This window comes from Clarias gariepinus, chromosome 26 (assembly GCF_024256425.1).
Source record: "Clarias gariepinus isolate MV-2021 ecotype Netherlands chromosome 26, CGAR_prim_01v2, whole genome shotgun sequence".
Taxonomy (NCBI): Eukaryota; Metazoa; Chordata; class Actinopteri; order Siluriformes; family Clariidae; genus Clarias; species Clarias gariepinus.
In genome coordinates, this window is record NC_071125.1 from 20,051,446 (window position 1) to 20,067,729 (window position 16,284).

The 16,284-nt window shown below is 39.4% G+C and overlaps 1 protein-coding gene across 6 annotated transcripts in view; it reads right to left on the reverse strand.

The window, feature by feature from the left end:
- relch (RAB11 binding and LisH domain, coiled-coil and HEAT repeat containing) overlaps nucleotides 1-5,988 on the reverse strand; it is a 50,091-nt gene extending 44,103 nt beyond the window's left edge. For 4 of the 6 annotated variants that reach the window (XM_053487736.1, XM_053487735.1, XM_053487734.1 and 1 more), the window contains exon 1: nucleotides 5,379-5,987. In XM_053487736.1, coding sequence (XP_053343711.1) covers nucleotides 5,379-5,823 — 445 coding nt within the window. In that variant the 5' untranslated portion in view covers nucleotides 5,824-5,987. Of the gene's footprint in view, nucleotides 1-5,378 lie in introns of all 6 variants that reach the window. The other 2 variants (XR_008356432.1, XM_053487737.1) reach the window with 1 other exon arrangement.
- Between the last annotated feature and the right edge of the window lie 10,296 nt (nucleotides 5,989-16,284).

Below are 16,284 nucleotides of genomic sequence, written 5' to 3' on the forward strand. Positions count from 1 at the left end.
CCCTTTCAAAAATTCTGTCAGCTTAGTTTATATTATGTAGCCAGCTATCATCAGTGAACAATAAGAACATTTAAGGATACGGCAGTCAGGTTAGTTTACAATAGTAAGCTGGCTAAAAGTGACTAATAAGAACATTAAGGAATAATAAAATTCCTCTAGGCTAGCTCATGTTATTTAACTTCCCATCATTAACAATAAATAATAAGAACATTTAAACATATGCATTCCGAAAGTTCACATAGTTATCCATAAATCCGTATCCTTGCTATCTTATATTTGGTTCTAAAAGTAGCCTTTGTTTTAACCTGCTGTGTAAGTTACCACTTACAGTAGCATTATTAGATTTTAGACCATCTCCTTAGCTAACATGCTTTCCTGAAACTTTACATAGACAGCAAAAAATAAGCTGAACTCATTTTAAAGTCAAATCAAGTTCAAGTCAGTGGCAAAAGCAACACGTCATGAATAGACTGGTCAAATTCAGATATGAAGTGTCTGACTAATGAGTAGTTTACTAGTTCATAGACACAAGGAAAAAAACTTAACAAATGATAGGATGGTAAAGAAAAATATAGATTTTAAAGCACTTACAATTACAAGGTAATGCGTGTGAAATGGCCAAATTACTTTCTCTCGCTCATTCTCTATAACTGCTTATCCTGTACAGGGTCACAGGAGGCCTGGAGCCTATCCTAGTGTACTCTGGGCACTGGGTACCACCCTGGATGAACAAACACTCTAAGGCAATTTGGGACTTGTAAGAGGAAACCAGAGAACCTCAAGGAACCCCATAAACCCATTAAGCAAAGGGAGGTGGGACTCGAACTCTCCACCCTAAAAGGTGCAAGGACAGCGTGCTAAGCACTCCACTACGATGCCGCAGGAATGAAAAAATTACATATTTTAAATTTTGCTTTTCAGGTCTCTGCCAATTTCATTAGCAGCTAATAAATGTACTAACTAATGAGAAAACACTAACAGCTTTGCTTATGTTAACTGCAACAGAAGTGTTAGAAAATTAAGCACCCTGATATCACACATTAGTTTAAGCGAAGCATGAATGAAAATCACTTGAACAAATTAAAGAATACTCTAGATTTGTAAACATGACAGTATACATTATATCAAAAATATCTATCACATGATATTACTGGATCCCATGCACATCCTGACGTCCAAGCCAGAAGACTACGTCATTAAGAATGCCAAACTCCCTCCACCCTACAGGTGGACCTCTGCCAAAATGTCTGCAAAATCTCATTAACCACCATAGAGGGCTGCTGAAAATTTGCCCCTGACTGTGTTTGCCAGTTTGTGTGTGTGTGTGCCGTGCAACATGGCACGATTTAGCCCTAAAAGAGCAGGAGGAGGGGAAAGTGCATGAAACGAGCCTGCTTTGATGAGTACCACACAGCTGCTCTGTACAAATGATCCAATTAGGACACACATTATGCGTGCTGCGTTCATTCAGCCGAGCTGCAAATCTCCATCTAAAAATACTGCGGATTCTCACCTGTTAGTTAAACCAACTTCTCCGTTCTCAATCTGCTGAAGTGGAACGTGTGATTTTAAAACGTGAAACAGTTAGATCTTTAATGCTGTTCAATGCTGGTATAAATAAAGTCACACAAGTCACACATCATTTAACATTTAACAACAGACATTAATATATACAGTAGATTTTCATTTTATTCACTGATCTTAGGAGATACTGGTAAAAGAAAGCAACAGTTTATAGCCATTATAACGTTAACAGTATCCTTTAAGAAATCAGGCCCAGGTGAGTAAAGACAAAAGGGTACTGGAAGACAAGAAGATAACTGCATCATAAACGGCTTTAAATTAAAGGTAAGTAATTTGGAAATGTAACCAGCAACCGTTTCTTCTAGCCAACTGTATTATCCACAGCAAGGCAACTGGTTTAGATTCTAACCTCATCACACCCAACATGATTTAGAAATATTAAATGGCCTTAGTTCGGCAGAAATAAATACAAATTAATGTCCAAAGCCATTCTTTTTTTTCCTGCTCCAGCTCTAAGTGACATTTTGGTAGATATCTCCTCCACACAAAAGGAGTGTGGCTGGGAGTGCGAGCCATCTGTTCCTTCTTAGCAGGATGTCAGTCTCCCGGGAAGATGGCATGCAGTTGTAACAATGAGAAAAGATCCTGGCTTGAATGCACAAAGCACACACAGGGTCAATTAGAAGAGCAAATATTCCGCTGGTGTGGCGTCCTAACAGATTGGCAGTGCAGTCCAGCTAAGAGGATTGGTGAATTTTATTAGAGTTGGCTAATGCTTAGTTGCCCAACTATGAGAACAGCGTCATTTTGTAGTGCACTGTGTGCCCAGTACGAACAGAGGCAGATAACTAAGAGGACTACACTCTGCTATGCACTATAAGTGTATACAGTAAAGTCATTTATACTATTTTTTTTATACTATTATCATAAATACTAATATTAGTATTTCATACTAGCGAAACGCTACACAATGTTACACAGCTAAACGTTTGACCTTACTGTCAGTGTAACAGCACTGACACATTGTTAAACAGTTTAACAAAATTTACACTGTTGTAACAGTACTGACACAGTACAACACAGCATGAAAGCGCTGACACAGGGCGACGCGGCTGACACAGGGCGACGCGGCTGACACAGGGCGACGCGGCTGACACAGGGCGACGCGGCTGACATAGTTGTACAAGTGTGACATAGCTGCCAGTGTAACATCACTGACCCAGTGTAACACAGCTAACAGTTTATCAGAATTTACACTGGTGTAACAGCACTGACACAGTACAACACAGCATAACAGCGCTGACACAGTGCGATGCGGCTGACACAGTTCTACAGTGTGACATAGCTGCCAGTGTAACATCACTGACCCAGTACAACACAGCAAACCAGCGCTGACACATTGCGACGCAGCTGACACGGTGTAAACCCGTTTACAAAATGTAACACAGCTGACGCAGTGTTACATCGCTGGCAGCATTACACCACTGACATTGTGTGAAACCTAGGATACTGTATACCTTACTGTATACTGTACATTTAACACAGCCGACACAGTGTTTTAAGAGACATGATATAACATAGTAGACACAGTGCAATACAGCTGACACAGTTGATCATCACTGACAGTGTAATGCAGGCAGCAGACGGAGACACAGTGTAATACAGCTGACAGGGTTTATTACACTGTAACACTGCTGACACAGCCAAATCCCAAAACCCACACAGAACGCTACACAGGATAGCAAAGAGAAGAGAAGTACACCCTACATACAGTAGTGCACTGTACAGTATTTCCACTATATGTGCAGTAAGGAATCCTTTGGGTGGCAAACTCAAGTTGGTGACAGGGAGCGCATGATATATTTGCATCTTGTTTCCTTCTCCTGTAGCAACAAACACACACACACACACACACACACACACCCTTTCCCTACAAAACAGGGAACGACTGGCATCATTTTATCATATTACACAAAAACCAACCCGTTTCACACAATTTGTAATGACTAGTAGGCTCCTTGTGACCTGATTATCACTGTCCTTACTGGGAAAAACTTTAACCTAGCAAGTATTTTCACAGCACCTGACGAAACCTGAACCACGGCCCTGTGTGCCGTTATCTTACACCTGTCCTGAAGTATGCCGTGGGTCAAACACTCCAATCGCATGCATAACCTTGACAAGAAAATCAGCAACAGTAGAAACAAGTGGAAACAATCTAAAGCCATGCTGTGAAAAGTAAACAAGAGTCAGAGAAGGACACACCATCAGTAACAAATCACACAGCAGGAGGAGTGACAGCGAGGAAAGACAGCTCACCATTTCATCCCACACAGTGCACAAACTGCAAATCTTTCATCGCACATGGTTACGTACCGAGCACATGAACAGCATCGTTTTTCCTTTTCCTTTTATCCAGCAGCTGCAGGGCTGGGATCGGTGAGGTGGGAAAAACTCCACAGTGATCATCAGGAAGATGTACACATGACACACAAACCTAAAGATGATCTGCACTACATACAGTGTGAAACAAGGGCATATGCACCCTATGTCGAGAACTATAATGATCTGGTATCAAATAATGACTTTCATAGACCTATCGTTTAAGTAGTGCACTATATAAGGGTGCAGTTTATAACACCCTATGTAGTGCACTATATGTCATACAGAAACGACCGACATTTTTCTTTTACCTTCTTCTCTAAAACAACAATTCTTGCACCCTATGAAGTCTGCTCTTTAGGGCCATTAAGAAGCTATTACTATGTTTTTTATTTATTGTCTCACAAATGCCTATTAACGTGCACTAAACACTAAACACTAAACACTAAACACTAAAACTCGTATAGCTTGTGCAGTGTCTAGAATCAGAATCAAAAAAAGCTTTGTTGCTCTATACTGCACATACTATGATTTTTAATGTGTCTTAGAGATTCAGCTGCTTTTATTTCTGCACTATATATAGGGTATAAAGTAATGGCACCTGCTCTCTCTGTAGGGATCTGGCTACATCATATACATCAAGTAGGAGACTGCTTATATATGTCATATACGGAGGGGATGACATAAAGGCCCCATGACCTTCCTACAGGTGACTCACTCAATTACTCTAAACTATTCACACAAGCCCCTTTTCCACCAAACTTTATTAAGTTTGTTTAGAATTGTAAGAAAATCTGAAAAAAAGTATTATATTGACATCAAATCGGGATATTTGTAAAAACCTTGATAACAATACGAATCAAATCTCTACCTAAGTATCGTGATAATATCGTATTGCGATGCCCCTAGTGAAACACCTTATAGAAACTATAAAAGGAAATAAAATAACAAAGTTTAGTGCACTACACAGGGTGCACTATACACGCAATGTTGCTAGCAGGAATCTGTTTGGGATTTGTCTCTTTCCAGGATGTCTGGAAGCAAGTGTAAAAGCAGAGGTGATGAAGCTGGTACTGTTTATAAGCACCAAGCAATAACAATAGAGACAAGAGTCAAAATAATTGGTGAAAAGATGGCAGACGTTGCTCATTCTTTTAATCCCTACACAAGTGCACTAGAAAGGGAAAACATTTGCAAGCCATGTTTTGAATCCATCATTTTATTGGCACTATAAAATGGAAGCCATCTGTCTCTGTACTCACTATACTGTACTAGACAGATTTCCAAGTGACCAGGGGCTGAACCCTACTATAGACCCCATGCATTATTTCCTAGATTATCGTGTATACTAACTATATAGGGGATAATGAACATCCTGCACCCTGAGAGGTCTACTCCATGTGTTACAGAGTTGCTCTTGGCATTCCGGATCTGACATTCCCTACAGTGACCAGAGGCGTGGTGGGACTTACTCAGCGCTCCTGCAGCCCCGAGCCCCTGCTCTTTACAGGCGGGTGGTGTGGCGCTCTGCCGCTCGAAGTTCCCCGGGTTGGAGAAGTAATCGCGGAGCCTGGGCAGCTCCCTGCCGGCCTCCAGCAGCTCGGTGTGCAGCTCCAGGGCCGTGAGGATGTACTGATCCCGGAGCAGCTGCGCCGCGATCGCGTCCACGGGCACCCGCGGGGGCTCAGCGCCACCACCGCCCGGCCCGAGGGCCGCCACAGTCCGGCTGCTGGATAACAAACCACCGAGCGCGCTGGGATCCGCATCAGCCGGCGGCGGAGAGAAGGGCCCCGGGCTCGGGCCTTGAGCCTCATCACTCGGGCTGCGCTGCTCGCTCTCGCCGCCGTCGCGTCTCCGCCGCTCCGTTTCCTCCTCCGAGTCGCTCGTGTTGAACGGGTTGACGCTCCCCGCAGCCATTTTTTTTTTAGTTATTTCTTTACGCGAGAGGAAACGAGCCGCCTCGCCGGCTGATGCACTGATCTGGCTCGGTTCCGATCAGGGACGGGTTTCAGAGATCCGCTTCTCGGCTGAATACCATTTCAACGTCGGAATATGCGTCCCCACACCCGTATTACGACATATCCCGCCTCCCCCCTACTCTACGATTGGCCGAGCCAAGAAGCCTGCTGATTACGTCACCATAGCAACCATACAGCTTTGCGGAAATGAGGAGATGCTGTATTATTAGCGATGATAACAAGAGCAGATCAATGATGAATTATCAGTCAAGTAAAAACATGTGTAAATAAACTTTAATACATATATATTTTTTATTTTACATCATAACATATGTTCAGTCTAATATAAAATAACAGATAAGAATGCCATATTTATCAACATTATACTTAAAATATTAAATTTAGTTCCTGTTCAGTACATGTTATTCAATTATCTCAGCGGTTTTAACCTATTATTGATATCACTGCCCAATCAGTGGATGAAAAACGTGTGTAAATTACTAACTAATCAGAAAACAGGAGGCGGGATTTACCGCAATACAGGTGGGGGAAAAATAAACCGCAACATCTGCCTCTTGTGGAAAAACTGGACTTCCGTTTGTACCGGAAATGACCTTTACACGCTCAGTTCTATGGCTACGGGTGATTACTAATTCACTTACTACTGCAACTATAGTGTGCAAATTTCTTTATTTTAATCACTTAATATATGTTTTAATACATATTTATTATACATATTAATGTCATTTACACCATACATTTAAAAAATATACTCAAATAAGTGAATCACAACGTTCGTCGCTAGAGGGCGAAAGACTCCTCAGTGAGTTTAATTCAACTAACTTGGATTGACTGAGGTGTCTTGCGCCCCCTAGCGTGTTTTAATTATATCACAGGAATCATTTAACAGAAACGGTTGGATAGGATTTTTTAAATGAAAAGTTCCAGTGTTACAAATCGACTAATGATCACACGGTGGCTCTTCAGGAATTTATATAATCATATTGTTAACTTCAGTAATGTCTAACTAGGCTTCGCAGTTGTAAATTAAAATGACAATAAAATTGCACAAAACAAAGAAATACTATATCATGGCTGAATGTTTTTTACAAATTGCTCCTATGCCACAGAGGTGTAAAATTTGGTTAAAGGTGCTAGGTGGCATGGTGGCGTAGTGGGTATAACTCACGCCTTACACCTCCATCTCAGTGTGCATGGAGTTTGCATGTTCTCACCGTGGGTTTCCTCCTGGTACTGCGGTTTCCTCCCACAGTCCAAAGCCATGCTGATTGATTGATTGAGTGAGTGAGTGAGTGAGTGTTCTACTTTTCTACAGTATAACAGCAGCTGTGACATTAGCGTGGATGGCAAGGTAAATCACAGACTTATATAGACATGCTCACTGTAGTTTTTTACAGATTTAATGGTCAGAGAAACTCTGTTTACTATAATCAAGATGTTTTTGTTCCTTCTGCATCTTTTTTAAGCAGCAGATGTAAACGCTTTTATTGCTTTACAAACATGTTACTATGTTTTAGAGAGTTCTGTGATCCTTGGCCCCAGTAGAAGTTAAGCTACATGCAGAGTAAACGGGTCATTCTACAAAAATGGGGGAAAGTGCTGTCTCTTAGTTTTGCTGATGACAAAATCATTTATCGAAATATAAAAAATCAAAAAGTGTATAGTATGTACTGTACTTTCAATCATAAAACACATTTTCTTACTTTGATGTTCACTATTTAATTGTTGCAAGAACAAGTCACTGTGATCATACATCAAAAGGACCATATCCTTTTCATCTAAAGATTTTTTTTTATGAAACAAATCTGTTCCATAATAACATCAACATAGTTTATTATAATTAATTATATGAAAATATTATCAGTAACCCCAAAATATGTCATTGGTGTTACTGTTACACAAAAAGAGATTTATTTTGATATACATTTGACAATTTTAAATTTTCAGGGTCCCTAGATTAAGGGCACTGAACAAAGGAAAAAGCGATACCAGATGTCCTTCTTTATTCATTTAGAATGAATGTTGAGAAAACAATATCGGATATTATTAACATCTGAAATATCTCACCTGAAAAGGAATTTTATTTTGTTTAACATTTGCTATCCTAACCATGTTAAAATATGTTACATCTTTACAGATTTTGAAATGGCTGTGCCAAAAAAAAAAAGTAAAGAATATATTTAATTTCCTGACTTCATCTCCACAGCTCCATACTGTCTATCATTTACTTTAAAATCAAGAGGATGGAGGAGTCCAGAAAGTACTCAGCATTCCACAAGGAACAACCTGCACCTGAATCTGCGCCCAACGCTGCCTTGACCCCAGCACGAAGAGGTTTAGAATCATCTAAATACTGGTGGTCCAGGCGGAAGCGCTACACCTCCGAGAAGGAACTGAGCTTTAATAAAAAAAGAAGCTCAAGCTCCTGCCAAAGAGGAGGCCTAAGCATCGACCTCACAGCATCAAGACACAATAGATGTGTTTCAGTAATTCACATTGTTCCTCTTTTGCATTTGTGTGTTATATCTTTCAAATTAAGAGGCTGGAATATCAAAACATGATATGTTTTAAGGGAGCTCACTTCAGTGTGAAATCTGAGCTATTTGTGTGGTTTACTACTAACAAGAGCAACATGACAGAGTTTGCTCCAGGACAGAGTTACACCCATCTCATCACTAAAAGCATCGGTTTGTTTTAGCTGACCAGTGATTGTGAAATCATTGGGATGGTGCAATAATTTTGTAATATATTTCTGAAATGATCTGAAGACCTGCCTTGTGATGTGTTTTTAGCACCACCAAAAGCGGACAATGTACAGCTCGTTTTCAGCCAGTAGATAGCAGGCTTGCTTTGCTCATCTCTATTTTGCTGCCACACATTCCTCCTTCTTTATTACATTTTTTAATAATGCAAACTGAATAACCATGATCTGATTTTTTGTTTTTGGAGATTTTGTTTGTTTGTTTTGGAATAATAACCCATTTACATAAGTATTCAAACCCATCGCTTGGCCTAAGCACCTTTGACAGCTGTGACAGCTTTATAAATGATGCTACACACTTTGCCCCTCTTACTTTTGGAAGTTTCTTCCATTCTTTTTGCCAGAATTGTTCAAGCTCAACCAGGTTGAACAAGCAGGGTCAGTGCACAGCCATTTTCAGGTCTCTCCAGAGATGCTCTATTGCATTCAGAGTTTTACAGAAGCCAAGCCTGTGCTTTCTTGGCATTATGCTTTAGGTCATGGTCTCGTTAAAATGTAAAACTTCATCCCAGGCTGAGAGCCTGAGCATTCTGGAGAAGGTTTTGATTGTCCAGTCATATATTGACTAACATCCCAGACCCAGTCTCAAAAAAACATTCCAACAGTATGATGATGCTACAACCATGTTTGACTGTTAGGTTGGTTTTAATAAGTGATGTGCACTGCTCAATTTCCTAATTCCAGTCTACATCTACAGTAGTGTAGCAACGTCAGTTAAAAATGTTTGTCCCCTCAATGCAAGTGTCAAACTCCCCCTATGGGAGAGAGAAAACTGCTTCACAACCCAGAAAACTATAGTTATGGTCATTGCCAACATTGCAAGAGATATGAGACTCTTGACAGATATCCATATATATGAAACAGAAATTCTATTTGTTTGGTGGGCAGCAGGTTGCAGGCCTTTCCACAGGCCAAATGACCAGTAGGCAGCAGCATTATCAACTTTTTTGTCATACTGTGATCATGTTACAGGCGTTCCTCACTGTCTGCAACAATAGGCATTTTTGAATTGATTCTTAAATGGATGAGACATCCGTCGCTCAAGATACACATGAAGTACTGCAGCCTTAAAGCATTAAAATATTCTTGAGGCTGCAGTACTTCTTGTATATCTTGAGTGACAAATGTCTCATGCAATCAGCGATAAGGTCTCATGGACTCTTTATTTATTTTTTATTATTTACCAAAAGTAAAAAATAAAAACAAGATTAGAAAAACATGTTTTAATCAATATCAATAGGTTTGTCTTCTAATTCTAAGTAAAATGACAATAAACAAGACCCAAATTTATGTAGTTTAGTTAAGCTCCTGTCAAGGGGTCGCCACAGTACAGCACCTGATCCACACAATACCTTGGCACAGGTTTTACACCAGATGCCCTTCCTGATGTAACCGTCCCATTTTAGGGATTTTAGGGCTTGGAACCGGCACTGCATCCATTGGCTGGGGTATGGGCATTAGTTGGGAATTGAACCCAGACCTTCCACATGGCAGGCCAGGAGTGTATACAGGGAAAGAGGCTAGCTAAGAAGAAGTGGGACACTGAGAGGACTGAAGGTAGTAGACAGGAGTACAGGGAGATGCAGCGTAAGGTGAAGGTAGAGGTGGCAAAGGCCAAACAAAGAGCATACGAGGACTTGTATGCTAGGCTTGACAGTAAGGAGGGAGAGGGGGATCTGTACAGGTTGGCAAGGCAGAGAGATAGAGATGGGAAGGATGTGCAGCAGGTTAGAGTGATTAAAGATAGAGATGGAAATGTACTGACAGATGCCAGAAGGGTGATGGGAAGATGGAAGGAGTACTTTAAGGAGTTGATGATTGAGGAAAACGAAAGAGAACAAAGAGTAGAAGAGGTGACTGTTGTGGAACAGGAAGTAGCAAATATTGGTAGAAGTGAGGTGAGAAGGGCGTTGAAGAGGATGAAGAGTGGAAAGGCTGTTGGTCCTGATGACATACCTGTGGAGGTATGGAAGTGCTTAGGAGAGGTGGCAGTAGAGTTTCTGACTAGTTTGTTTAACAAGATCTTGGAGAGTGAGAGGATTCCAAAGGAATGGAGGAGAAATGTATTGGTGCCAATTTTTATAAACAAGGGAGATGTGCAAAGCTGTGGCAATTATAGAGGTATAAAGCCAATGAGCCAGACAATGAAGCTGAGGGAAAGAGTAGTGGAAGCTAGGTTAAAGGCGGAGGTGAGCATTTGTGAGCAGCGATATGGTTTTATGCCTAGAAAGAGTACATCAGTGCAGTATTTGCTTTGAGGATGCTGGCGGAGAAGTACAGAGAAGGTAACAGGGAGTTGCATTGTGTCTTTGTAGATTTAGAGAAAGCGTATGACAGGGTGCCAAAAGAGGAGCTGTGGTATTGTACGAGAAGGTCTGAAGTGGCAAAGCAGTATGTTAGAGTGGTGCAGGACATGTATGAGAGCTGTAAGACAGTGGTGAGATGTGCTGTAGGTGTGACAGAAGAGTTCAAGGTGGAGGTGGGTCTGCATCAAGGATCGGCTCTAAGCCCCTTTTTGTTTGCTCTGGTGACGAACAGGATGACAGATGAGGTAAGACAGGGGTCTTCATGGACTATGATGTTTGCAGATGACATTGTGCTTTGTAGCGAGAGCAGGGAACAGGTGGAGGAAAAGTTCGAGAGGTGGAGGTATGCTCTGTAAAGCAGAGGAATTAAGGTTAGCCGCAGGAAGACAGAATACATGTGTGTAAATGAGAGGGACCCAAGAGGAACGGTGAGAATACAGGGAGCAGAGGTTATGAAGGTGCAGAGCAACGGAGTGTGTTCAAAGGAGGTGAAGAGGTGGTTACAGGCAGGTTGGAATGGGTGGAGAAAAGTGTCAGGTGTGTTGTGTGATAAAAGAGTATCAGCGAGAATAAAAGAAAAGGTGTACAGGACAGTGGTGGGACCAGCAATGCTCTACGGCTTAGAGACGGTGGCGCTGAAAAAAAGACAGGAGGCAGAGTTGGAGGTAGCAGAGCTGAAGATGTTGAGGTTCTCTTTGGGAGACTTTCTCACAAAAGCGCTCAACCTATTTTCTCACAAATGCAATGGAGCAACCTTCTCTTCCAAAACAGCAGATGGCGCTATCAGTCAATTTACTCTATTCTCCCGAGACCTCAAACAACGTGTTTATATGGTTTACCCTTATGTCCCAGAGGAATATGAGTGGGGAACAGTTTTGAAGTGTCTATTATATATCCAGACAGCCAGACATATTAACAATCCACTATCTTTAGGATAGAGCCCTGTAGGGGAATACAGTTATATCAAACCACAGCTGCATTTTAATTAACTATTGAAGGCTGAAAGAACTGCCTTCATGTTTGGCTTTTTATATCCATAACAGACGTATGCGACATGATGCATCAAAATCTTTTTAATTAGTGATCATATCTACATTTAAATAATCTTTAACAAAGTTATAAGGGGGAAAAGCTTTAAATAAACAGTAAACATACTGAATTACAGACAGAATTCTATTACAAACCTGCTTGTAAAAAGTTTCATAAATTTCATGCATGCTGTCTAATACAATGATTCTTGCATCTTACTGTATCTACACCTCGGGCTGCAACAGCTGTTTACAATGTAGGATTGTACTACAGACACAGATTATTTTAATGTAGATATGATCACTAATTATAAAAGATTTTAATGCATCATGTCGCATACGTCCGTTATGGATATAAAAAGTCAAACATGAAGGCAGTTCTTTCAGCTTTTAATAGTTAATTAAAATGCAACTGTGGTTTGATATAACTGTATTCCCCTACAGGGCTCTATCCTAAAGATAGTGGATTGTTAATATGTCTAGCTGTCTGGATATATAATAGACACCTCAAAACTGTTCCCCACTCATATTCCTCTAGGACATAAGGGTAAACCATACAGTAAGAGAATAGAGTAAATTGACCGATAGCGCCATCTGCTGTTTTGGAAGAGGAAGTTGCTCCATTGCATTTGTGAGAAAATAGGTTGAGCGCTTTTATGAGAAAATACGTTGGGCGCATTTGTGAGAAAGTCGATTTTTTTTCTTTGCAAAGCAGATTGTGTTTGTTTGCAAAACGCTGCATTTCTGAAAAAGTGTGTTTGTTTGTTAAATTTTGGCACATAATTAACTCCATAATCTTCAACATGTATTTGGCATCTACAGCATCAATGTTGGAGGTGATGCCACTACTCCTCCAGCTGATGTTGGGATTGTTATTGAGGGTGTTGAAGTGCTTCACGACTTGGGAGACATCGCTACTGCATGTGCGGTCTTAATGGGTGTACTATATGCAATGAACCTCAGTTATCCTCAGAGCCTGAAAACATTCTTTAAGGTACTGCAGAAGATCTTCCTCCAGCTGGATGCTACCAGACTTACACCAAAAGTACAGATGCTTAAAAACAAACTTTAAGTGTAAACCAACATCGAGCACTTGAGTTTGTTGAGTTCCAAATGAAGGCCTTTTTTTTGCACTTATTAAAAATGTTTGGATGTTTTGTTTTGGATGCAATATATTTGGGCTTTGTTTGTATTTGATAGCAAAAAATAGGGGTTAATAATGTAAATTTTGTTAATATGGTAAATTAACAATTTTTTTGTTGGTATTATTGACCTTAAGGACAAGGTTGTGCATTTTCCTTTTAAACAATGTTTATTTATTTTTTAAGATTTGTACAGTGAGAACCTTTTTTCTTTCTTTTTTTTGTGGGTGACATGATTTTATTTTATTTATTTTTATGTAAAACATGTCCAGAATACTGTTGACAGAAAAGTTTAATGTTGCTTTTTTTTGTCTAACACAATTTTCCCCCTCTTTAAATTTGTCAAAGTTAAAAAAAAAAAAAAGTTGGGGAAAAAAATTACAATATGTTGCATTTTGTGTACAGTATGTCTTTTGTATTGTTGGACCATAATATTCTCAATTTCTCGATCACACGTATCGCAAAAGTTTTGGGATAAAAGAGATGATTGCCTTTACAATATACTAGAAAGACACCTGCTTAACTCTAATTTCACAATAATATTAAGCACTCGCTTATTATTATCTAGCAAACACACGTGTATTTTATCATAAACCCCTTTGATGCATCTGCAGCAGACATGTAGGCTATTTTCACAAAAATAAGACAAAATTGATGATTTTTTTTTAGGTTTGTATACGAGTATTCTTAATAGTTTCTTAAAGGTAAAATCTGAATGTTTAGCAATGTAACTTATATCTCTTCTTGCTCCCAGCTAATGTGATAAATTGGTGCTTTCACAGAATTGCTGAATGAATTCACTTATGTTCCGTTTATTATATTAAAAATAAGATTTTTCCCTAGTTTAAATAGTTTTCTGTCTGCTTTGTGAATTAATTATATATATATATATAGCATAATATAAATATGCAGCAACATAAATATGTTAATTAGACAGTTATAAACCGTAAAATAAACAAGTAAAATATACAGTACAGTGGTTGCAATCCCGTAAAACTAATAACGTTGCTACCATATTTTTGACGGTAACGTTTTGCCGTAAAATTTACGGTTTATTTTTTTACAGTAAATATTTTAGCTTGTCAGGGGGTATCATCTTGATGCAGTCAGTGTAAGATATACCACTCATCAGTGTAAGCTGAAAGTGCAGCAGGTCAGTGATGATGAACCAGTGCCTGCTGATGATGACCAACACCTCTCCCCTGGTCTATGGCAATTAAACTGAACAGGTAAGATGGAATAAAATCAGTAGCAGGATCAGCTCATGCTAGTAATTGTTATTGTAGTCAATAATAATTAAAAATAATATTTTCTCAGCCGTATTTTGAATTATTATTGACTACAATAATAATTAAAATGAGTAACAAGTTTACTAGCCTGAGCTATGCTGCCTTTGATTTAATTCCAGTTTATCTGTTTAGTTGATTGCCATCCACTTGGCTCGGGTATAGAAGGGGAGAGGTGTTGGTCAACATCATCCCGGACCTGCTGCTGGATCCAGACTCACTGTCCCTGACCAGTGGCGGACTGACCATCTGGAGTACCAGGCGTTTTCCCGGTGGGCCGCTGGCCAATGCGGGCCAGCTCAATCAGTACGCAAACCATAATATTGACCTGAAAAAGGCTGATAAAGTTATTGTGCTGAACGCTATTGTTGGCTCTGAGCTCTTTTTTTCCCCCGGCTATCCGGCGCAAAGCGGCACAGTTTGTGTGCATGTGAATGTATTGTAATCGTATTCCACATGTGTAATTCACTTGTAATTTACACAGGGAGAGATTTGGATCATTTCTCAATACAGCAAAGAATAAATAATTGCCATGGATTAAAATGGAAAAAAAAGAAAAGGTGGAGCTGAAAATTTACGCGACAAAGAAAAAGCTTTAAAAGCAGATGCTGTAAAATTCCTAAAATTAGCAGATAATGCCTTTGAGGGGAAATTGCAGTTCCGCGGGCTCTGACAGCTCTAATAGTATATTGGGACATATTAGTGAAACAAAGAAAAGGATATCAAGACTAACATTTTTTTTTTAACTGTAAAGACAATATTTGAAAAGAGAATGACAACAAAACTGAACAGGTAAGCTTAAATAAAAGCATTAGCAGCATTAGCTCATGCTAGTAAACTAGTTACTTATTTTAATTATTATGGTAGTCAATATTAATTCGAAATAATGCTGAGAAACATTATTTTAAATTATTATTGACTACCATAATAATTACTAACACGAGTTAATGCTGCTACTGATTTTAATTCAGCTTACCTGTTCAGTTTGATTGCCATTCTTTTCAATCGGCTCTGGTAGACCAGGGAAGAGGTGTTGGTCATCATAACCCCTGTGAATCGTTCATGATATCTCACAAACAAAAAGGCCAATTTGTCTTTTCCTCAAGTGTTTAGGTGAAATTCCACCCATACAAGTGTAACAAATATGCATAGAAAAAAAAAACAGGAATTGGCAAATACTTTTTCATGGCACTGCACATTGTTCCACATGTGAGTTATAGCACTTTCAAAATTATACTAACTATACACTGATATGAATAAGTTTGAATGATGTATGATTTTTAACACCCTTGTGACTCAATAAGAGACAATGCAAAGAATATTTTCTAACAGCCTATAAAAGATACATTTTGGCAGTATTGTCTTGCATCTTTTAAAATAATAATAATAAAAAATCACAATACTGTCAAAATGTTTCATTTTGCTGACAAACTGTTTATAAGCCTCCCGGATCTCTGTGAGACTGGTGCTATGGGACACTGAAAATATTGTCTTTATTCGTAGTTTTATATATTGTTTGTCTTATTGACCCTATGATACTTTACGTTTTTGTATTTTATTATAGTTTTATACTAGTAAATAGTTGTAAAAATTAATCTCCAATTATTATTAATCTGCTTAAAGAAATTCACTGTATCGAGAAAGTGTCAATATCTCTCCCTCCGTAAATTAAAAGTGAAAATGTCGGGGGACGGGGGGGGGGGGGGGGGGGGGGTGGGGGGGGGGTGTTTCAGAACAGGGATGGAACAGACCAAACTAATTCATATTGAGGGAGGGCAATACATGCGCATGCACAGTAACATAAAACACACACTTTTTGTCGGCGGCGCTCGTGCGATCGACTCACTCATCCATATGCGTAAAGAGATGCAATAGT